We start from the raw sequence: 22,506 nt of genomic DNA, 5'->3' as shown, positions 1-22,506 counted from the left end.
GGTATTCTAGACTTGGTTGGCGGTGCTATCGAGTAGTCGTACATCGGTACCAAGGGAATCAATGTCGGAAGTGGTTAACTAGACAACACAGCCCAGCAGTACTGTGTAGAGGATCCTGATGAAACTCTGGCTGGAAGAATGGCGTTAAGCGATGTTTCACAAGGGTGCTGCTGTCTCTCTATCCACATGTTTTGCAAAGCGCAATATCGCAACAACAATCTCGGCGTGAGAGAGTCCTGCCAGTACTCTCTCCTCTGGCTCCCTCTTCCTCCGCTCTGGAGTATATCAGCATATTAGTCTGAAGCATCATTCCCGTAGAGTCGTCGCCCGCTCAATGATCCCAATCAATCAAACATGCTCAACTCAACGCACTCACCCACCTACTCCCACCTCCCCAGCGAGTCCAAAGAACTCCTCTCCGAAGATGACACCAGCAGCAGCAGCAGCAGCAGCAGCATCCCTCCTCGCACGCGCACCCGCAACTGGCGCATCCTCCTCCTCCTCTCAACAAACCTCGCCCTCTTCCTCACCTCCCTAGGAATCCTCGCCTACGCCTTCCACGAACTCAGCGCCCTAAAACACAACATCGACAACCGTCTCGTCCGCCAAACATCCGCCTACTGTATTGTCCCTCCCAACCCCTTCCACCATTACCAAATCACTAACCCTCCACTCCCCCCCCCCCTTCCAGCCCCCCTCCTCGACACCCTCCCCCTCCCCCTATCCACCACGACGACCAACGGCTCCTTCTGGCCCCAATCCCCGCCCTCCCTCTTCCAACTCCCGCCCAGCCCGGAAGTCGACGCCGCATGGGACCGCATCGCAGACACGCACGCCTTCGCGCTCACCCGCGAGCAGGTCCGCCGCCTCAACAAGGACCCCGCGGAGCTGTACCGCTTCCCGGCCTCGTACGGGCTCGGCGATGAGGCCTACATGGGTCTCCTGGATGTGTTTCACCAGCTGCATTGTCTGAATCATCTGCGCCAGGCGGCGCATCCGGAGTATTACCGCCAAAACCACAACCACAGCCACAGCCACAGCAACAGCCACCACGGGGGCAGCGGGAGTGGGAGTGTGGGCTCGGGGACGGCGGGGACGGGCGAGAAGAGAAGAAGCAAGTTCCCCTACGAGGTGCATCTCGAGCATTGTACGCATATCCTGCTGCAGTTCGTCCTGTGTCATGCGGATGTGGGTGTGATTACCTTCAACAAGGTTGCGGGGACGCCGGGCCCGTTTGCGGATTTCAATGTTGACCATGTGTGTCGCGATTTCGGGGCTGTGTTGGATTGGAAGGAGGCGAACCAGGTCAATGTGACGGATGAGCAGTGGGCGGAGATCTTTGTCACGCCGGAGGGGATTAGGGAGCTGCCGGCGGAGGGCAGGTCGGAGCCGCCGAGGGTCTAGGCCTAATTGGCATTGGTGGTTGGGTACGTGGGGAGCATTGGATCAGAATGAGGAATTGAAGTTGGAAAGATTATCTCATTAGGTATCTAGGTATCTAGAATACAGATCTTGAAAAGAATCGTCACGCGTAAAGTTGAGAAAGAGGGGATATCATATCATCCGCGGATTGAAAAAAACAACCAAGTCCCGAGCGATCCACCATCAAGTCATAGCTTAGTAGCGCTGGCTACCGAGGGTGCCACGGTTGTCGAGGTCAGAGTCGACGCGGGGGTCCATCTTGTTCATGATGTTGGAATTGTGGGGGCCCGCAGTGGCGGAGGTGCCAGAGGTGTTGTAGCTGTTGGAAGCCATGGCCTCGTGGCGCGCGCGGTTGTCCATGTCGGAGTCAACGCGGGGGTCCATCTTGTTCATCAAGTTGGAGTTATGGGGGCCGGCGTTGGAGCTGGTGCTGCTGCCCATGCCCATGCCCATGCCAGTGCCAGTGCCAGTGCCGTAGGAGCCAGTCCCGTGAGTACCGTGGGTGCTGCTGCCCAGGCCGGAGCTACCGAGGGAAGAGTGGCCAGTGGTGCCGTGGGTGGTGCTGCTACCAAGGCCGGTGCCATGCGAGCCAGTGGTACCGTGGGTGCTGCTGCCCAGGCCAGAGCTACCGAGGGAAGAGTGGCCAGTGGTACCGTGGCTGCCATAGGCACCGCGGTTGTCCATGTCGGAGTCAACGCGGGGGTCCATCTTGTTCATCATGTTGGAGTCGTGAGGTCCGGCGTTGGTGCTGGTGCTGGTGCTGGTGCCCATGCCGGTACCATAGGAACCAGTGGTTCCATGGGTGGTGTTGCTGCCGAGCGAAGAGTGGCCAGTGTGGCCAGCGCCATAGGCGCCAGTAGTGCCGTGGGTGGTGCCATGGGTGGAGCCAAGTCCAGTGCGAGCAGCGCGGTTGTCCATGTCGGAGTCGATGCGAGGATCCATCTTGTTGGCAACGTTGGAGCTGTGGTGGCCGTGGGTACCACCGATAGCCTCATGACGGGCGCGGTTGTCCATGTCCGAATCGACACGGGGGTCGGCCTTGTTCATCATGTTGGAGTTGTGAGGTCTAGCGTTGGTGCTGGTGTTACCATAGCTGCCGCGGGCACCGCTGGCATAAGCACCGGTGCTTCCAACGCCGGAGTGCTTGTGAGCACCGCGGTTATCTAAACAATCAGTCAAAGTTAGTGAACATTCCGCACCAGGCGACTTCGCAAGCTGTTGCTTACCAGCATCACTGTCAACACGGGGATCCATCTTGTTGGCAATGTTGGAGTCGTGAGGGCCATAAGTGCCGCCAATGGCCTCATGGCGAGCGCGGTTGTCACGGTCCGAATCCACACGAGGATCCAGCTTGTTGGCAATCTTGGAGTTGTGAGGACCGGAGGTGGAGGAGCTGGTAGAGGTGTGGTGGCCGCTGCTGTGGCCGTGGCCAGACTCGACCACGCGAGGACCGTGGGTGCTAGTGTGAGCGACCTTTTCCCCATCAGGACCAGTGGTCACGGTGGCATCTCGTACAGCTTGCTTGTCTATTCGACTTGTTATTTGGGGTGATGGATAGGGGAGCTTCAACCCTCTTTCACTGACCAATCTGGCTATCGGCACGAGCAGTGTCAAAGTGTCTAGTGTTTGTGTTCGTGTTGTCAAGGCTGTTGTGGCCAGTGTGAGTGTTCTGAGTCGTGTTATGCTGGGTAGTCGAGTCGTGGGCCGAGCTGTGGGAGGAGTCGTGGTGACCAGTGACAGCCTCCTTAACCTTGTGCATGAGTCCAGACATGTTGATGGAGATGATGATGATGTGGTTAGATTAGAGAATTAGAAAAGGTGGAGGAGAAGATAGGAAGGATGTGTGGTATTGTGGTGATTGTGGTATTGTGTTGTTGTTGATGTAGTTTGATAGTCTGGAGAAAGAAAAGGAGCCTTTTGAGAGCATCGTGAAGCTCTATATATGCCCTTCGTTGCAGCATCCTAGCTAGATGACGTTGAGCGTACCATCCTGGCAGCAGCAGTGTAACTAGCACCCTGTATGCATCCATCTCCATTCACTCGTGACGTCTGTCATCTCTCCATCCCGCAGTCCCTGAATTGGCCAGCAGAATACCGGGTCTGAGCATCATCGCTGGTAAATGTCGTCATATCCCCAGTCTTTCCAATTGGCTTATGTAACCGACACCAGCCACAGGAGACAGCTACCGCCACAATCCCATGAGTATTCTTGCATTGCACCAGTGTGTCTCTATTGACTGACTCTATCTCTATACTCATAGCTTATGTAGACTCGTATATCTCATGAAATACACGCATGGTAAGATCCAATCATCAATGCAACTGAAACGGCACTCATTCGCCCAGAGCCGCCGTAAGTAATACCGCCATAAATCACAGCATCAACACTCAACCTTATCGAAAGGTAACAACTAACATACCGGAGATCCAGGGGGGCAGCCACAGAAACGGAACAACCCAGTCTCACCGATCGGTCTACCAACGTAGCTCCCTTTTGCCAACTGTACCCTCGTGGTCAAGTTTTTGGCCATGAAGCAATGAAAAGCGCAACCGTGGTGCTGGCGCCGATCATGACTTCAGCCTTATGTCTGAGGCGCCTAGATGGCCCGAAGCAGTTAGACCGGCATGGGACAGTGGTGGGGATTTTGTGCTGCCTCAGGCACCACACTTGATGTCATCAGGCACACCTGGCAGGCTCTATCGTTTCATCTCGATCGATGTGTGGACACCAACCAAGCTTGGGAGGGGTTGGCGGCCATGCAGCTTACAGTAGCCTGTACTTATCCGTACGTCATTTCAGCCCATGCACGAATGAGTTTGACTATCTAGATCGACGTAGAATCTTCCGACTGGTGGGGTGTGGCATGTCTCGGAGAATAACTGTATTGCAGCCATTGCAAGTACTAACACGTCGCCGTGGAGATCGATCTACATCTATCAAAAGGGAGGGGCTATATCTAGTAAAGCACAATTGTGAGAGGTATGAGATCATAGCTAGCTTTGGTCTCACATTGACCACTGGTAACCACTACAGTACTGATATCATTGGAAATTCAACGGTAATCTCATCAAACTGTGACATTCATCTTTGTACAGGCTAGAGATGTGCTGCTATCCAAAAGTTGCTCTATATCGACATTCCTCGACGAATCTAAGCCCTCTTGTTGTTGATACCGAGGAGCTGGACCTCACTGTAACCAGTCAGCTCTATCCCAGCGCGTCTCAGTTCCAAACAGATCAAGGCCAAGCTAGACTTACAAGATGAGGGTGGAGTTGCCGGGGATGACGGGAGGGAAGCCGCTGAAGAGAGATTGTTAGTTTCAATTGACCCAATAGACCCCAGCACCGCTGGACCAATTCAGACAACATACCTAGCACCGTAACCGTAGTCACTATTTAATACAAGTCAGCAGAAGAAACCACCTCAGCAATCTAAGAAGACTTACGGAGTGATGGTCAGAACAGCCTTCTCGCCCAGGCTCATCTGGGGAACACCCTCATCCCAGCCTAATCATGAGTTAGCTCGTAACCGCCAGACAACCTTTGCTGCTGGGAATCACAATACCCTTGATGACACGGCCAGTACCGATCTGGCACTGGAAGGGGCTACCCCGGTCGACAGAGCTGTCGAACCTGCAGATAACCGTTAGCAGCGACAGCAGAAGCTCATATCGGTTGTGGAACATACTTATCGCCGTTGGCGAGGGTACCGGTGTAGTGGATGGTGACGAAATCACCCTTCTTGGGGAAGTCGGCACCGTTGCCGGCGGCCTTGATTTCCTTGGTGACACCCATTGTGATTGAGGAGGTTGAGATGTGGGATATGAGATGTGAAGATATTTGGAAAGAGTTTGTTGCGACGCGAAGGAAAAACGAGATTTTTATCCAAAAGTCGTGAAGCTGATCGGCGGGGCGGGGTAGCTGGACAAATCGGGTAGGAGGTGGGAACACACCCCACCATGCTAAAGTCTGATTGGATATAAAAACTGTATTATGTCAGCCTTGGCATGTGACTGGGGATTTGCCAGGAACAACCTTCCATCACGACAGAGGGAAGAGGCTGATGATGGTGATGATACTTCTACAAAGTGCCTCATTTGAAGAGAACCTCGGGATCTTTTCATTACTTGTCGATACACTGATGCTGCTGTACCTCTGGCCTCATAGAACGCCTTTCAGTTAAAGAACCGGAAGCTTAACAGACAAGCAGTATATAAACAGAGTCTACGACAAGAGCTCAGGTGAAAAGAGCTGATGTTATTACCTTGACTATGTACTGATCTTTCAATCGGACACAAAAGGCTGGGCAAGGCTATCTACATTCGAGTCGATATTCGCTTAGTTTGTGATCATAGTAAGTGGCTAGCCGCATTGGTCGCTGTTGCGAGAGGGAGGGATTCATCTGTCATGAGCTACGAAGAGCCAAGGGTGTCATGGTAGGATTCAGACGCAGATATAGATCCTGGCAGATCTGCCATGCGCGCTGTGACGGCGCATGGCGAGAACCCATTGCCAAGAGCCAGTGCATTCCTTTCTGTATCGACGTCAGAATCGGTGCTATGTCCTTGTTCCCCTGTCTGATGCGAGAGTCCAACTCGATCAACAGCACAGCGAGCGACTGCATGACGTCATGCAAGATACAGCACCACGGAGCAATGCGTGTAAGCCAGACAAGATCGGGCTCATCCGGTAATTGGGCGAGCATGCTGAACGCGGAGGCTATGCATATGTTGGCCATCTCTTTCAACGGAGGGCTCAGAGAGCGGTAGCCCTGCGATGATCGGGGACGGTCGCGGTGCAGCGCGATGCGCCCAATGGTGATTTTCGCGCTATAGAACTGGAGCGCAAGGCAGAATCGCTCGCGTTGAAAACCCGAATCCGCCTTGGAGCGTGCGAATTGGAAATATTCAGGTAAATTTAACCGCCAAGTGTTGACACTATCAACAAGCTCGTCGGTGGTTTCTCCTGCAGAGTGCCTTCTTCGCCCTGGCTTCCCCGGTGCGTAGAGCTTGTCGATCGCACGTCGTTTGATACGAACGATTTCGACCGTGTGGAGGAAGTATAGCGAGTGGCATGGGACGACGAAAGGAGGTCCCACCCCTGACTTTCGTGGCCGCGCCAGCAACAGATGGCGGATGAAGTTATTTCGTGCATCTTGATCTTTGAGCAAGCGAGCAACAGGAGGATCACGGAACTGCTCCTCATCAAATGGCAGAGGCAAGGGTGCAGTGCAGAACCGATCCGCCAAGGTATATGGTCGACCTGTTATGAGCGACAGGGTCGTTTCGAGAATGTAGACGGACCACCAAACACGACAGCGAAGCTCTTTCGAGATGTCCAAGGTCTCTCTGCTGACGCTCCGCAGGTGAAGACCCATGGCAACAGCGGAGCGAACTGCCAGGCCAGACATTCTCCAAGCCCTGTCACAAAAGTCTGTTAGATGCCAGGACGCCATGGATTGAATGAATCGGATCAAGTATTCTCACCTGTTTACTTGACCTATGGTCAAAAGGTATAATGCAGCCAGAGCTTCGATCTGCGCTTGTTGAATATCAGGGTGTGGGAACAAGTGATTGTCGGCTAACCCCAGCTTGCTTCCTCGGGAGAAGTAGAGCAAGGGGTCATGCCATTCGTCATTGTTATTGACGGTTGAGGCAAGACTCGAGTGTTGAGCGGCCACAGCGAGAATGAAGTTGAGGATAGCCAGCCACTTTTTCGGTGGGCTGGATAGGGGCTCCGTGTAATGCCGACGATACTGGTGTAGGAACACGGTCTTGCCAATGATTGGAAGGCCGGGATGTACCATATCAAAGTAGGTGTTCAGAAGATCGTCCGCAACATCTCGAGGGGGAATCGCGTATGGCTGCACCGAGAAATCAACCGACAAGTCCTGGCCGTCCAGGAAATAGTCCACAGAACTGATTGAGTCTGCGGCGGGGCCACTTGACGTCTCCGAACCAAGATGCGATCCGTTGTACCGCATGCCCTTGCGTTTCAGCTGATGCAACCAGGACCTCTCAGAATGTGGACCCACAAACCCAGTCGCTCGGGTTATCTTGTCCTTGTTGAAGTCTTCGTCGACTGGATCGGCAGGGAGAGTCGCATGGCGAATGGTACCGTCGGCCGAGGATTCACTGAGGGGACTAACACTACCAGGAGGCGTCTCCTTCATTGGGTGAGCATGGGAGCTAGACTGTCAACAATAGGATCTGGGGGAGCTTACTCTTTCAAGAGCCCTGTCAATCAGCGCCTGATCCTTCCGGTCAACTCTAGGGTATAATTGCCGCAGCAACCGGTAGAATTCCTTCGCCCGCTGCTCAAGATCTTGTAAACGTCTTTTAAGTCGAGCTCAGTATCCGGAACCTTGTCGGGGCTCTTCGCGGGAGTGAACCGGCTTACCTTGCGATCTTTTCACTTTTTTTAGCTACAAACACACATTCCGTTCTCAACTCACGGCATCGTTCACACGGCACCCCTCCATTGCATTTTGCTTTCTGCTCTCTGCAACTGATACACGCCCTGATGGCGCGACGACCTCGAGGTTTGGCAATGGTGATTCGCGGAAGACTGACTTTGGGTAACGACTGAAGCAACAAAGACTGTGGAAGACTGTCCTCTCTCGGGGCCCCTCCAGGTGAGCCTTCTCTCTGACGTTTCCGGACTTGAGAAGTTTGACTCCGGGGTTCCATATGGGACGGATCGAGCCGGGCGATCGATCGAGTCAAACAACCCGCTAAGGCATAATTTCGCAGCACGGTAATTTAGGCGATGTTGATCACGACAGTATCGAGATTCCTGTAAGTGTGACGCGATTTGATCCATCAGAGGTATATAAATGATTTTTTTGGGGGGGGTGGGGGACCAAGGCTGTCTTTATTCTGAAGTTCTAGAACGTTCGTGTCAACAACCTGTCCAACTTCTGGGGCTGCGCGCCACAGACGCCATCGCCTGATATTTCCCTAGAAGCGGCATCCTCCGCCCAAAAGGCTTCAATCCCACGGATTAACAATGTTCCTCGCTTGAACGGAGTCGTCGGATATACAGGGATAAACCCAGCACATAATTCTGATTTGTCCATTGTGTTGCTGTGGCTTACTGTGTACAGAGTGTACCTATGTCCATGACGTCAGAGCACATCAACAGTGAAGCCTTTCAGCCACAATATAGACCGATCAACCAATCAGAATCCGAAGATCTCATCGGAAGGTCATGTGACCGGGCCTTTCTCCATCTGCAGTTCTGCCCATCGTTGATCCTCTTTGGCATGAGCTTGCATCGCATCTGTTGGTATCCATCATTCCGAGACAACTGGGCGATCTGCCGACGACTGCAGTATGCTATTTGCTGCCCTGGACCACTAACGAGTCCCGTGGCAGACGCGCTCTCATTTCTTGAGGACCAAAGGTTTGCCGCAGTTTGATCAATGCCCCGATGCCTTACGAATGAGAACCCAGCGAAAACTGCAGTAGACGTAGGCTGACTCCATACAGGGGACCAGAACTATCAGGCATCTATACGACGAATCCTTGACGAGCATCAACATCTTTTCCGGCCTGGCATTGGCAAGATTATTGACGGGTTCGGATGCTGATACCATTCAAAGATGAATCTGATGTGTAGATAATAATATTAAGGAAGTATGCACTAGCTATATATTATTTTAAGAAAAGACAAAGGGATTGTTAGTAATATTAATAGATTATAATAAATAGAATAAAGGTTATAGTACCCTGAGTAGATATTATTAAAGATTTTACTTCTAGATTCTAGTAGATTATTTCCTATTTAGGCTAGGATAAGGATGCCCACAATATCTAATTTCAATAAGGATTCAAGATAGAAGTCTAAGAGAAGCTAATCTAGTAAAAAAGGCTAGAGGTACTCCATATAACTATGAAACAGTTAGCTAGCGGCCAAAAACGGCTACACTTGACGCCGTTTTGCAACTTATGTCGTAGGGGTTCTACCGCTGCACTAAAAAGGTGTTCAGACCCTAGTTAGTCAGTATCAGTAGTTCTTATGACAAGTTCCCTTTATAGGATCTTCAACACCTCCATCCACTGTAGACAATATTCCATCCTCTCCTTTCGGACCGCAACACCATGAAATATATAGAGGATGGAAAAGTTGATTAATTGCATCATTGAGGTTGTCCCAAGCCCGAGCGAGCTCAGGGGACTTGTGGTCAGGATCCCCACTGGTCTTCATTTGAACATCCTCTGTAGCTATGTTATCGTCTTGGGTTGATTCTATGAATGAGTTATGACGGGCTCCAGCTCCTATTTGAAACTTCTCTCTCCATGAGACCAATCCTATTTTGAAAGTTCCAAGGCATCGAGGTTGTTTCAGCCGACTCCAGCGGTTGAAGGACGTCCATACTGTATATTGGCTCTTTGCCTTTTATAAAGGATATAGAAGGGTTCTGACCCCCTTGCTGCAAGGCGTTGATTATTGGCTCTTTTGGAAGCAGTATTTCTGCGTTGTATATGGTGATGGGGATTGGAAAAGGGGGACTAATAATCTTCAGTATCAGCAGGAAGCTTATGAGTTTCTGTAGAATCCTACTGAGGGTCTTCCAGCTGGGATACAGGTCGTCAGGTCGCCAGGTGGCCTCTTAGTCTTGTATTTTAAATATAGATAAGCTGACTAGGTCTAATTCTAAAGCTGGCTAGGTGGCTCCTACTTGGTTACTAATTAAATTTATAGTAGTACTAAATAAGATTAATCTATACCAATGAAAGAAATAGATTACTATGTAGTGAGCTTATATATTAGATTTATATTATATTAATAATAGTTAGAGTTGCATACCCAGACCACAAAAATTGAATCTAACCCTCACTAAACTTACTACAGTGAGGGTTTAGTTCCTAGGCTAGGGATTTATAGTAGTTCTAGTTCACCCCTTACTAAACCTCTTAGGTTTTAGTTAAAACTATTAATTATAGATTTATAGGTCTCTTTAGATTAGGTAAAACTATTAATCTAAATTAAAAAAGTATATAGATATTGTAAAATCTAATTATATTATAATCTAACTGTAGTAAGATTTGTTTTAAAATAAAAATTATAAGATTAGAAGCTAGAACTTTAATGTAAAGAGAAAGTATAAAGAATCGCTAGGCACAGCAGAATAGTATGTACTAAGATAGAAACTAATCCTTACCTTTCTTATCTATTATCAAGTTCACTGTTCTTATAGTATATAAAGTTATATTATTATAGATTTATTAAATAATTATTAATAAATAATTAGTATTTCAGATATTCTAAAGTAATAATACTTTTATTATGTAGATATTAACAAATAGCTAGTATCTCTAAAGGTTTTATAATTAATAATATTTTTATTATTATAATTATATCTTTGATTAATATAGCTATCCTTAGCTATTATTACTAGTATCAGATAGTTATGTAATACAACCATGGTAGAGTAGCAGTTATGGTTAGTGATTAATATTAGGGGTTGCCCTCCTATCTCCCTTTCCTTTGGTTCTTCACTGCTACTTATTGTAAGGATAAAGAATAGAATATAGTTAGGCACAGAAAGGATATAGATTAATATAGAGACTAATCCTTACCTCTTTATTAATTAGTAATGAAGCTTATTATTTATATAATATCTCTTTAGGTTCTCTAATTCTTTTAATTAATAAGTATAGTCCTAACTCTTATGATTAATATATTCTAGGATATATTATTTATCTTCTTATTAATTATTTCTTTATAACTTATCATCTTATAGTACTTTCTTATTATTTTTATTTTTAATTATCTTCTATTTATTAACCTTAATAAATCTCTTATTAATTTAATATCTTTATACTATCTTATTAACTAGGCTTATAGTTATTATAGCTAGGTAATTAAATAATATAAATACTAATAGACATAAGTATATAGCTTAAATATAAATGGAATTACTGAGGGTAAGGTAGTATCACCAGGGGTGAAGAGAAATAGGCTGGGCTAATACCTCTTTACTTACCTAGGGTAAGATCTTCTATTTATACCTAGCTATTAGCTATCTATCTAAAAGATAAGTTATAGATATTATAGAGATTTCTTAGGTTAACCTTAGTAACCTAGAGTTAATCTTAATAATTATTAATCTACTTATAATATTTATTTACTAATATTACATCCTCTCCTACTCAAGGTAAAGCCTATCCTTAGTAGGTTATCTAGCTTCTTACTAAAAGGTTCTTATAGTTTAAGGGAGTAATATTATATATAGTAAGTAGGATTAGATTTACTTTTAGTAAGTAATATTAGATTATATTTAATAAGTAGTATCTAATTATACTTAGTAAGTAATATTAGATTATACTTAGTAAGTAGTATTAGATTATACTTAGTAAGTAGTATTAGATTATACTTAGTAAGTATTATTAGATTACTTAAAGAATAGTATTAGATTACTTAGTAAGTAGGGTTACTAGTATAGTTATTATAATAGAGATAAGGTAAGATTATATATTATTTATTTTAATTTTAAGTAACTTTACTTTATCTTACTTATTTTCTTTTTATCTCTTATATTTCCTCTTCTCTTTTCTCCCCCTATAAGTATCTTTTTTTTTATTATATTAATTATTATCTCTCTTTTAGTAAGTCTCTTTCTTTATATATTAGTCTCTTATATTCTTCTTATACTTAGTAAATATAGGTACTCTATAAAAGAAGGATAAAAACTATTTTATTTATTAAAAAAGTATAATTACTTTTAGTAAGTTTAGTAAGTATCCTTTCTAGCTTTAGTAATTATCTCTTACTAGTAATAGAAGCTTATCTTAGTAAGCCTAATAAAAATATATTAAAGGTAATAAATATTATTTACTTAATTATCTAAAAATTTAATAAGAAGAGGAAGCTAGATATAAAGAAATATACTTATTTAGGCTATATATTAGTTATTATTCTCTAGTAGTAAGGTGCATCTTATAACTATATATTAGCTTATAGTAATTATTCTTTAGATAAGAATCTCTTTAGAGGATGTATCTCTACTCCTAGTTATAATAGATTTATATTTTTTTAGGGGTCCTATACTAACTATACTTAGAGTAACTAAAGATTAATATATTTATTTTATATATAGGACTTTTATATATAAGATTCTAATACTCTTAATAAATATATATTCTTCTTAGTAAATATTTCTTATCTATAGTTACTAATCTTTCTTACTCTTATAAATCTATTATTTAAGCTAGTAGTCTTAGTTTCCTTATTAGTTATAATAATAAGTTATATAATTAGCCTGCTAAGCTAGTAATAATAACTAGTAATTATAGTAAGAAGTTAGATAATAGTACTAGTAAAGATTCTCTAGATAATAGTAAGTATATATAGTCTAGTATAAAAAATAATATTAATTTTTTTATCATAAAGATAAGTCTTTTTAATATTTCTTATAATAAAGACTTCTCTTCTATAATAAAGATAGATTCTTCTAATATTTCTTATAATAAGAGCTCTTCTCCTATAGTAGAGGAGGCTTTAGCTAAGAAGTATTATCTTTTTTTAAAATATTTTATAGTAGTAATAATTAATCTAGCTAAGAGATATTATTCTATTATAGTAATTTTTTTTTATTCTTAGGCTAGTTCTTCTTTAGTAACTCCCTCTCTTACTTAAGATAATTTAGTTAGGTTAACTCTCTCTCTTTCTTAGATTAATTTTATTATAGTAACTTCTTCTTATACTTTAATAAGTATCTTATTAATAGCCCTAATAGAGAGCCTTATTAAGTATTATTTTTCTTTATTATTACTTAATTATAAAAATCTCTTTAATAGAGTTTATATTCCCTAACTAGTAAGTTATATTAACTAGAGTAATTATTATAATTTTTTTATAATTCTCTAAGATCTTTAAATATTTACTTATTATATTAAGGCTTATCTAGAGAAATTAGTACCTTCTCCTAATAATAATAATAATTTATTCTAGTTAGCTAAGGTATTATCTTATAGAGTTATTAATATAAAGTTTAACTTAGACTTTTAATTAGTAATTATTTATTACTTTACTTAATTAGTATAATTCTTAATATCTTATTATAATTAGTTTTTTTTTATAATTAGTAAAATCTACTAGTCTATAATTCCTTTTCTTCTTCTTAGAAAAGTAATTCTAGTATAATACTATTTTCTAATCTATCTATATAAATATATTATCTTTATACTACTCTATTTACTTCTAATAAGAGGGTATTATAATTATAAATAGTCCTTTAAAATTTATTTCTTTAATATTCTTTTAAGATATTAATTTTAAATTATTACTTCAAATTCCCTTCTAGTTCTTATTATCTAAAATAATTAAGTCCTTATTATTTTATAGCTTTAGTAACTCTATTTATTATTATATAAGGTAGCTATTCCTTATTAATTTTTATTTATTAATATATTAAGTTTTTTATTTATTTATTTTATATTATATCCCTAATCCCTCCCCTACTTATTATAAATTTTCTTCTAAATATTTTTACTTATTATATCCTTCTGCCATATACTATAATAGTTCTTTATATAATAGTATTAGGGGATTAGTCTTATTAAGTATCTTTTATATTTTAATTAGATTAGAGATTAATAGACCTACTTTTTATAATCTAATATTAAGACTTACTAATATCTATAGATATTATAAGTTATCTCCTACCTCTACTTCTATTAGTCTTTATTTATTAATAAGATTCTTTAAATTATATCTACCTAGTTCTTATAATATATATATTCTAAGGGGATAGACCTTAATTATCTTATATAGCTTAAATTACTTATTCTTAAACTTCTAAAGGCTTTTATTTTATATAAGAATCTACTAGCCCTCTTTAAGATAATTTTTTTTTATTTATAAATCTTAGATTATCTCTCTCTTAATTATATATTCTAATAGCTTCTTATTTACTAGTACTTATATATATTACTCTTATAAGTCTATTATAATTATTTTTCTTTATAGGTTCTCTTATATCTCCTAGTAATCTTAGTTTAATCCTATATAATAGGTAGAAGGGGCTTTTACTAGTATTTATATAGGTATATATCTATACTATAAATATAGCTAGATAAAGATATTCATCCTATAGCTATATTAGTTTCTTTATTAAATATTTTATAAGTATTTATCCCAGGAGTCTATTAAGATTTTTATTCTTTTTATTTATATAAGAATAGTTTAGTATTATTATATAGTGTTTTACTTTTAAGATTTTTATAAAGATCTCTACTATATATAATAGAAGGTTTATACTATTATTAGATACTATCTTATTAAAAGTACTATACTAAGTAAATATCTCTTTATATAGGAACTTTACTATTATTTTATTTATAATATATAAAATAGCTTTTATAACAACCCATCCTGTTACATAGTTAATAGTAGTAATAATCTATTTATTACTATTTAATATTATTAGTAGGTATCTAATAAGATTAATACCCTAGTATTTAAAAGGCTAGATACCTTTCTTTACTATATAATATTACTATTCCTATTTAAGATGTTTCTTTAGCCCTTATAATATTTAATAATTTAGGCATTCCTTAACTATAGCTTAGATATTATATTATAGAGAAGGCTACTAGGCTTAAGTTCTAATAGCTCTTAGTAATATTAAGTAGCCTATATAGCTATATTCTCTATATATTCCTTATAGGAAGTCTCTTTAGAATAAAATCTCTAGGTATAGGGCATCTCTAATATTTATAATATAAATTAATTTCTAGTAATATATAAATTATCCTCCTAGGTATTATCTACCTATAATTTAATTTAGTAAGAAGTATAGCACCTTCTTTTTTAGTTTAAAAGATAGGGCTATTATTAGTATAAGCTCTTACTTCTTTTTATCCTATAATAAGATCTATAACTCTAGGTATTCTATTATAGTATTATATTATTTATACTCTATAAGATTATTTAGACTTTTAAAATATCTTATCTTTACTACCTCTTATACTTCTAATATATTAAGTAAAGTTCTTTTAGTAATATTACCTAGCCCTTCTTCTATAAAGTTAAGGTATTAGCTAATTATATCTAGTACTATTACTTTATTATCTTTTTAATAGTAGATCTCTAAGTTATAACTTTAGAATTCTTCTACCTACTAGGTAAGCTACTTTAAATACTTAGTTATATTTATAAGATATTAAAGACTCTTATAATTAGTTACTATTATTATTATCTTTTTATTATTAATATAGTAATCCTATCTCTAAAGAGCTTCTTTTATTATAAGTAGCTCCTTCTCTTATATTAAGTAGTTTCTTTCTATACTATTAAGCTTTCTTTTATTAAATATAATTAGGTAAAGTTTATAGTTCTTATCTTCCTATATTAAAATTATTCCTACTACCTATTCTGAGGTGTTAGTCTTAATTTAATAAGATTAATTAAAGTTTATAATTATTAGTATTAATATAGTAATTATTAGTTTCTTTAAGTTAGTAAAGGTATCTTAACATCTTACTATCTAGGTAATTAAATAGAATTTCTTCTTCTAAAGGTCTTTATCTAACTTCTTTAATAGATTATAGAGAGTGGCTATAACCTATATAAATCCTAGTATAAATTAGTAATAATAAGTTATAAGTCTAAGGAATTATTATACTTTATAGATATTTTTTAGTTTTAGCTATTAGATAATAGCTTCTATCTTAGCTAATATTAGCTTTATAATTCCTTCTTTAATAATATACCTGCAGAATTTAATTTCTTATTAATTAAATTTATACTTTAAGGCTTTTATAAATAGCTAGTTCCTCTATAGTTAGGTAAGGACTTCTTATATATATTATTTATATTTCTTTTTACTCACTAAGAATATTAAGATATTATTAAGATATACTACCATGTATAGGAGATCTTATAGTTAATTATTTATATATATCTAGAATATTATAGATATATTATAGAGTCTAAACAGTATTATAAGGAACTTATATTTCCTATAGAAGGTATTAAATACTATCTTAGTAATTAAATTATTTATTATCTATAATTATTAGTACTCTAAAAGAAGATTAATTTTTAATAGGATCTTTATCTAACTAACTTAGTTAATTAACTCCTAAATTCTTAAAAGTAGATAAATATTCTTAATAGTAACTTTATTAGGTACTTAATAATCTATATATATTTATTATTTTCCTTCTAGCTTTAGGACTAATACTACTAGTAAACCCTACTAGCTTACTAAGGCCTAGATTACTCTCTTTTATAGTAGTTCTTCTACTTAGTAGTAGGTTTCCTTAAACTTCTCTAGTAATTAGGGGTAAATATTTATATTAGTTAGTTTAGTATTACTAGTATTAATAATATAGTCTACCCCTGAGGTAAGTAGTATTCCTAGGTTAAGTTCTTCTTAGAATATATTCTTAAAGTCTTTTATTTATTTACTATAATTTATAGTTATTAATTCCTTTTTATTAGTTTAGAGAAGGTATAATTATATTATTAACTTCTCTTTTTATAAGATCTACTTTAGTTATTTTATAATTACCTATTATACTAAGTTATCTTTATAATATTTTATTTTAAAGGATTATCTAGCCTAATCACTAGTTAATCTATAGATTAGTAACTTTTAGCTAGTTATAACCTAAAATTATCTTATACTTATTAGTATCTAGGATCTATAACTTAATAAGACTAGTCTATTACTTAATTTATATTAATATTCTTACTTATTAGTAGGTATTTATTATAACTCTATTTAGTAGTTATATAACTAAGGGTATTTTTCTTTTATTATATAGAGGCTTTATTATATTAAGATAACTAGTAGTTATTTATAATATAAATAAGTAACTAGCTCTATAATTAATAAGGGCCTTAATCTAAATTATTTATTTCTTATTTTATATTTCTATTATATAATATATAGAGTTAATACTTATTATATTTAGGTATACCTTAGTAATTCTTTATAATAATTAAAGATTTCTTCTTTTAGGTAGTTCTTTCTTCCTATCTTTAAAGAGATTATATTATATATTCTAGTAGTTAGAGGCTTTCTTTATTTAATTAATAAGTATCTCTAGATTTATTAATCTTTCTTATTTTTTATTATTTTTAAGAGATATAGTTAGAGATATCTAGCTTTATTATATATAAAATATACTTTATTCTAGTAATACTATAATTTCTACTTTAGTAAACTCTTATTTAGTTATAAGAAGTTTCTTCTTAGCTAAAGAGAGCTAGTAATTATACTTAGATCTATTAGATCTCTATTATACTAATTAAATTATAGTTTTAACTATAGGTTATCTTTAAGTTATTAAGTAGTAGCTAAGCTATTCTTATAGAGAGAAAAGTATTTAATTATTTTATTATATATTTATAGTTATATTTAGTCCTCTACCTATCTTTTCCTAAGCTCTAGTTAACTCTTAATAATAAATTTTTAAATAAGAGAGGCTTTATATACTAAGGGAGAGATATATATTATAGCTTTACCTAAGATAGTAGTATATAGCTATATAGATTATAGACTTTAGGTAAGGCTTTTATATTTCTTTTATCTTTTATTATTTATATTATATTTCTTAAAGTTCTTTAGTAGCTATATATAAAAGATTTCTATATTAGTAATTACTAGTATAGGATTAATCTATAATTAGGTTTTATTTATTTCTTACCTCTTATAAGTATATCCTATAAGTTTTTATTTTATAATAATAAGATATTCTAGATTAGAGAGAACTCTTCTTATTATTAGTAAGATATCTCTAAAATATTTCTTAATTTTTTTTTATTATTCTTAGATAGTATCCCTTATGTATATATCTTTATACTCTAGGATAAGAATAAGATTTAAAATCTTAAAGATAAGTAATAGTCTATAATAATAGTTTATCTCTTATAATCCTAGGAATAATACTTATTTATTATATTACTCTTAGTAAATACTCTAAAAGAATATATTAATATTAGTAAGTAGTACTCCTTAGGCTACTATCTTAAATAACTTAGTAAAGACTTATCTTATATCCTCTAGTAGATCCCTAGTAGGATTATTTACTATAGGTAGCTAATTATTACTAGTAGTTCTAGTAGGGAGGTTTAAGGATATTATCTTATAGAGATTATCTTTTATTAGGACTTATTTTAGTAACTAAGTAATACTTCTCTAGCCTAGAGTTACTATATCTTATTTTATTTCTATCTCTTCTAGTAGGGCTTAGTAGAGAATTCTCCTATAGTAAAAACTCTTTACTAAGTATAACTACCCTACTACCTTTTAGCTTAAATTTAGTAGTTACTTATAGGGAAGAGTAGTAGATATTTACTAAGATAAATATAGATTTAGTAGAGTAAGAGTATTTAATTTTTTACTATCTATAACTTTAGATATATTACTAAATAGAATTACTAAGGGTAAGATAGTATTACTAGAGGTAAAGAGAAATAGGCTAGGCTAATACCTCTTTACTTACCTAGGGTAAGATCTTTTATTTATACCTAGATATAGGCTATCTATCTAAAAGATATATTATAGATATTATAGAGATTTCTTAGGTTGACCTTAGTAACCTAGGGTCAACCTTAATAATCATTAATCTACTTATGATATTTGTTCACTGATATCACAATATATTATAAGAAGATTTTAATAGTAATAAAGATATTATAGTTAAAGAGGTCTATCTATAATTAAGCCTTTATAAGAAGATAAATAAATATAAGTTTATAAAAGAAGGAGGTAGTAAACCTTTTCTATTATTTATAATTTTCTCTCTATAAAAGAGGGTTTTTACTAGTGCACCCTATTATAAATAAGGAATCTTAGATAGATCTTAAGGGCTAAGGTCTTTTAAGGGGGGTAGTAGTTATAAGGATTATAAAGGTCTATTATATATTATATTAAAGCTACCTTTATAGAGGATCCTAATAATAAGAAGGCTCCTTATAAGAGGTCATATAAATAATTATATAACCTATAAAGATATAAACCCTGCCTATAACTACTAAACTCTAAAGTTCAGTGATAATCTCTTTGAATAAGGATACCTATATTTAAATCTATTTATGACCATTCTTCTTTTACACTAGTTTCCAATTCTCACAGATCATAGATCCTTATATAGGTAGATTAGTAATAAAGTCTATATTAATTTATTCTTATATTTTATATAATACTAGTAAAGATTAAAGCAGTCTCTACTACTTTCTATAGATTACTTATAATCCTTAGTATACTCTATATACCTTATACTACTAATATATAAAATTAGATATTAATAATTATTAAAATCTTTACTTTACTAGCTCTAAGGTCCTCTTATATATAAAGTACCTACTATAAGGATTATTTATATTTTTATAAGGATTTATAGCCTTAGATAGTGCTAATTAAATATATAAAGCTTAACCTTATAATAAAGTATACTATTATAAAGCTTCTAGAATAATATCTTATTTAATTTCTAATCTAATTATAATATAATAATAGAAGGGTCCTATAGACTCTTTATAATCCTTTTTATAAGGTTATCCTTCTCTGGGAGTACTAGTAATACTTCTAGGAGTCTCTATAAAAGATTATATCTATATAGCCTCTCCTACTTATATATATAATTAATATCTTTTTATAGGGTCTCTACCTCTAGGACTTAGATACTTATAATTATAGAGATTTTAGTTATTAAGTCTAGCCTAATAATTAGCTCTTATATAAGCTTAATCTAGATAAGTAGCTTCTATCTTACTTACTTCTCTTCTTCTAGCTAATTCTTATAGTATACTTAATTAATATAGTTAGTTCTTCTTAATAAACTATTTATAGAATTATACTTTTTAGCATAGTATATAATCCTAAAGATAAACCCTACTAAGAATTAGAATTAATAAATCTATATTTATAAGAGTATCTTACTCTTTAACTAAAAGATATATAAAGTCTTATAATCTATAACTATCTCTATCTCCTATATATACTCTTCTTGATAGTATTACTATTTCTTAAAAAACTCTATTATTATAAGAAGTTCTTACTTACTAACCCTATAATTATACTCTATAGGGATTATTTTTCTTAAGAAGAAAGTAACTAATCTTTATATACTATCTATATAAAGCTAAGTTAGGATATTATATAGAATAAATCCTAAGACATCTATCTCTAACTAGCTTGACTAGTCCTTTATCTAGTATATTAACTTAATTATTTTATAAAAAGCTTTCTTAATCTATAAGCTCTAGTAAGCCTTATTACTTACCCTAGGTCTATTATAATCCTTAGTATATCCTATAAGCTATATAGTACTTATAGATAAAGTTCTTTACTCTAGCTACTAGAAGCATCTTAGAACTAACTCTCTTATCCTTTATTCTATAAAGTAGCCTATAAAGGGGTTATTATAGAGTTTTATAAGGATACTTAATCTTAAGTTATAATAATCTAAGATATAGAGTAAGCCCTTATAATAGAGGAGCCCTTTATAGCTTATCTAATATAATAATTTATTCTTTATATAGTAGGACTATAATAATTCCTCTATAGCTCCTACTTATACTATATAGACCTTCTTTATAAGTTTATCTTATATAAGTAATCTTAGTAGTAAGACCTAAATTTCTATAAAGGGGTCCCTTATATAAGGGCCTAGCTCTTAGATACCCTTATAGATGCTAGCTCCCTAAGCTAGTCCTTTTTATAAGTTTACTATCCCTTAGACTAGTACTATATAAACCTTCTATTCTATATCCTCTAGGGTATTTACTTTAGTATATTCCCTTTTATAAAATATTAATTATTATCTTAGTATATTAAGGTCTCTACCCCCTTAGCCCTAGGTATTAATCTTTATAGCCTCTCTCTTATAGTTAGTCCTTTATAAAAGTCTATCTATAGGGTTCTTCTTCCCTGCATAGAAGACTATCTTAAAATTAAATACTAGAAGTATTTATAACCACCTTACCTATCTTTATAATAGTTAGAGTATAATCCTAAAGTAGTAAAGACTATTATAATTAGTAATAACTTCCTATAAACCCTCTAAGTAGTGGCGCCACTCCCTAAAGAATTCTACTATTATAAGAAGTTCCTAGTTATAGATACTATAATTCTTCTCTGTAGGTTATATCTTCTATAAGAAGAAGGCTACTAACTACTAATAACCCTCCTTACTTAGCTATAATAGTATCCTATAGATAATATATCTAGATGCATCTATTTCTATTTATAAGCAGTACTTCTTATAAAAGTAGGTAAGGATAACCTACTCTATAAATACTTTCTTTAACCTATTAAAGATATTTACTACTTCTAGGGTTAGGAACTCCTTCTCTAGAGTCCTCCCCTTACTTCCTAGGCTAGTATAAGGATCTCTAAGAGAGAGAGAGAGATGCCTTAGCTACCCAGTGCGCTACTATATAGGTCTGGATCCATGAGTTGTCTGGCAACTCACAGTAATGTTGGTCTTTTGGCCTTATGGTCTGTTAGAATCCAGCTAGCATTCTTATAGCTAGGTTTTCACAGGAGGTCTAAGAGATATACTAAAAAGTATAAATATCCCTTAATAAACCTCCTATACTAGTTAGCAAACCCTAGGAATACTAGAATCTCGTTTATAGATTCTGATTATGGTTATTCTATAATAGTATTAATCTATAAAGGTTCTATTTCTAGACCTTCTAGTATAATTATATAGCCTAAGAAGTTAATTCTCTTTACTATAAAAAAATACTTACTTAGCTTTATAAATAGTCCTACTTATTAGAGTTAGGCTATTATAAAGTAGATATACTTATAGTACTCCTTCTTATCTTATAAGAATATTATAATATTATTAATATAGATTATTATAAAGATATCTAGATAGTTATAGAATAGCTAGTTTATAAAGCTCTAGAATATTATAGGAGTATTAGTAAGCCTAAAAAATATAACTAAATACTTAAATAACTTATACTTTATATAAAAGGCTATTTTCTACTCCTACCTCTTTATAATCCTAACCCTATAATAAGTCTTATAAAGGTCTAGCTATATAAAAATCCTTCTCTTTATAAGTCTCTTAATAGTCTCTAGAATAAGAAGAAGTAAATAGTAATTCT

The 22,506-nt window shown here is 35.9% G+C and overlaps 4 protein-coding genes across 4 annotated transcripts, besides 11 other annotated features; 1 reads left to right on the top strand and 3 right to left on the bottom strand.

The window, feature by feature from the left end:
* Positions 1 to 354: 354 nt before the first annotated feature.
* ACLA_085380 (oxidase ustYa family protein) lies at positions 355 to 1,404 on the top strand (the record flags this gene model as incomplete). Its single annotated transcript, XM_001268268.1, has 1 exon — positions 355 to 1,404. One exon carries the CDS (start codon positions 355 to 357, stop codon positions 1,402 to 1,404), a length of 1,050 nt encoding a protein of 349 aa, XP_001268269.1.
* Positions 432 to 457: a microsatellite.
* Positions 433 to 457: a microsatellite.
* Positions 1,018 to 1,050: a microsatellite.
* A 213-nt stretch (positions 1,405 to 1,617) lies between the features above and the next one.
* Positions 1,618 to 3,193, bottom strand: dprB (the record flags this gene model as incomplete). Its single annotated transcript, XM_001268267.1, has 3 exons — positions 1,618 to 2,585; positions 2,649 to 2,948; positions 3,007 to 3,193. 3 exons carry the CDS (start codon positions 3,191 to 3,193, stop codon positions 1,618 to 1,620), a joined length of 1,455 nt encoding a protein of 484 aa, XP_001268268.1.
* Positions 3,194 to 4,573: 1,380 nt separating this feature from the next.
* On the bottom strand, positions 4,574 to 5,217 carry ACLA_085360 (FKBP-type peptidyl-prolyl cis-trans isomerase; the record flags this gene model as incomplete). Its single annotated transcript, XM_001268266.1, has 6 exons — positions 4,574 to 4,613; positions 4,681 to 4,722; positions 4,794 to 4,814; positions 4,869 to 4,929; positions 4,988 to 5,055; positions 5,111 to 5,217. 6 exons carry the CDS (start codon positions 5,215 to 5,217, stop codon positions 4,574 to 4,576), a joined length of 339 nt encoding a protein of 112 aa, XP_001268267.1.
* Positions 5,218 to 5,827: 610 nt separating this feature from the next.
* ACLA_085350 (putative C6 transcription factor) lies at positions 5,828 to 8,111 on the bottom strand (the record flags this gene model as incomplete). Its single annotated transcript, XM_001268265.1, has 4 exons — positions 5,828 to 6,842; positions 6,909 to 7,588; positions 7,646 to 7,770; positions 7,838 to 8,111. 4 exons carry the CDS (start codon positions 8,109 to 8,111, stop codon positions 5,828 to 5,830), a joined length of 2,094 nt encoding a protein of 697 aa, XP_001268266.1.
* A 2,640-nt stretch (positions 8,112 to 10,751) lies between these two features.
* Positions 10,752 to 10,830: a microsatellite.
* An 819-nt stretch (positions 10,831 to 11,649) lies between these two features.
* Positions 11,650 to 11,804: a microsatellite.
* Positions 11,661 to 11,858: a microsatellite.
* Positions 11,859 to 13,823: 1,965 nt separating this feature from the next.
* Positions 13,824 to 13,862: a microsatellite.
* Positions 13,863 to 15,469: 1,607 nt separating this feature from the next.
* Positions 15,470 to 16,870: a mobile genetic element.
* Positions 15,603 to 15,645: a microsatellite.
* A 4,432-nt stretch (positions 16,871 to 21,302) lies between the features above and the next one.
* Positions 21,303 to 21,725: a mobile genetic element.
* Positions 21,726 to 21,871: 146 nt separating this feature from the next.
* Positions 21,872 to 22,506: part of a mobile genetic element that runs on past the window's edge.

This window comes from Aspergillus clavatus, genomic scaffold (assembly GCF_000002715.2).
Source record: "Aspergillus clavatus NRRL 1 1099423829806 genomic scaffold, whole genome shotgun sequence".
Taxonomy (NCBI): Eukaryota; Fungi; Ascomycota; class Eurotiomycetes; order Eurotiales; family Aspergillaceae; genus Aspergillus; species Aspergillus clavatus.
The sequence above is the reverse complement of the archived record's forward strand: the minus strand, read 5'-3'. Positions and strand labels throughout refer to the sequence as shown.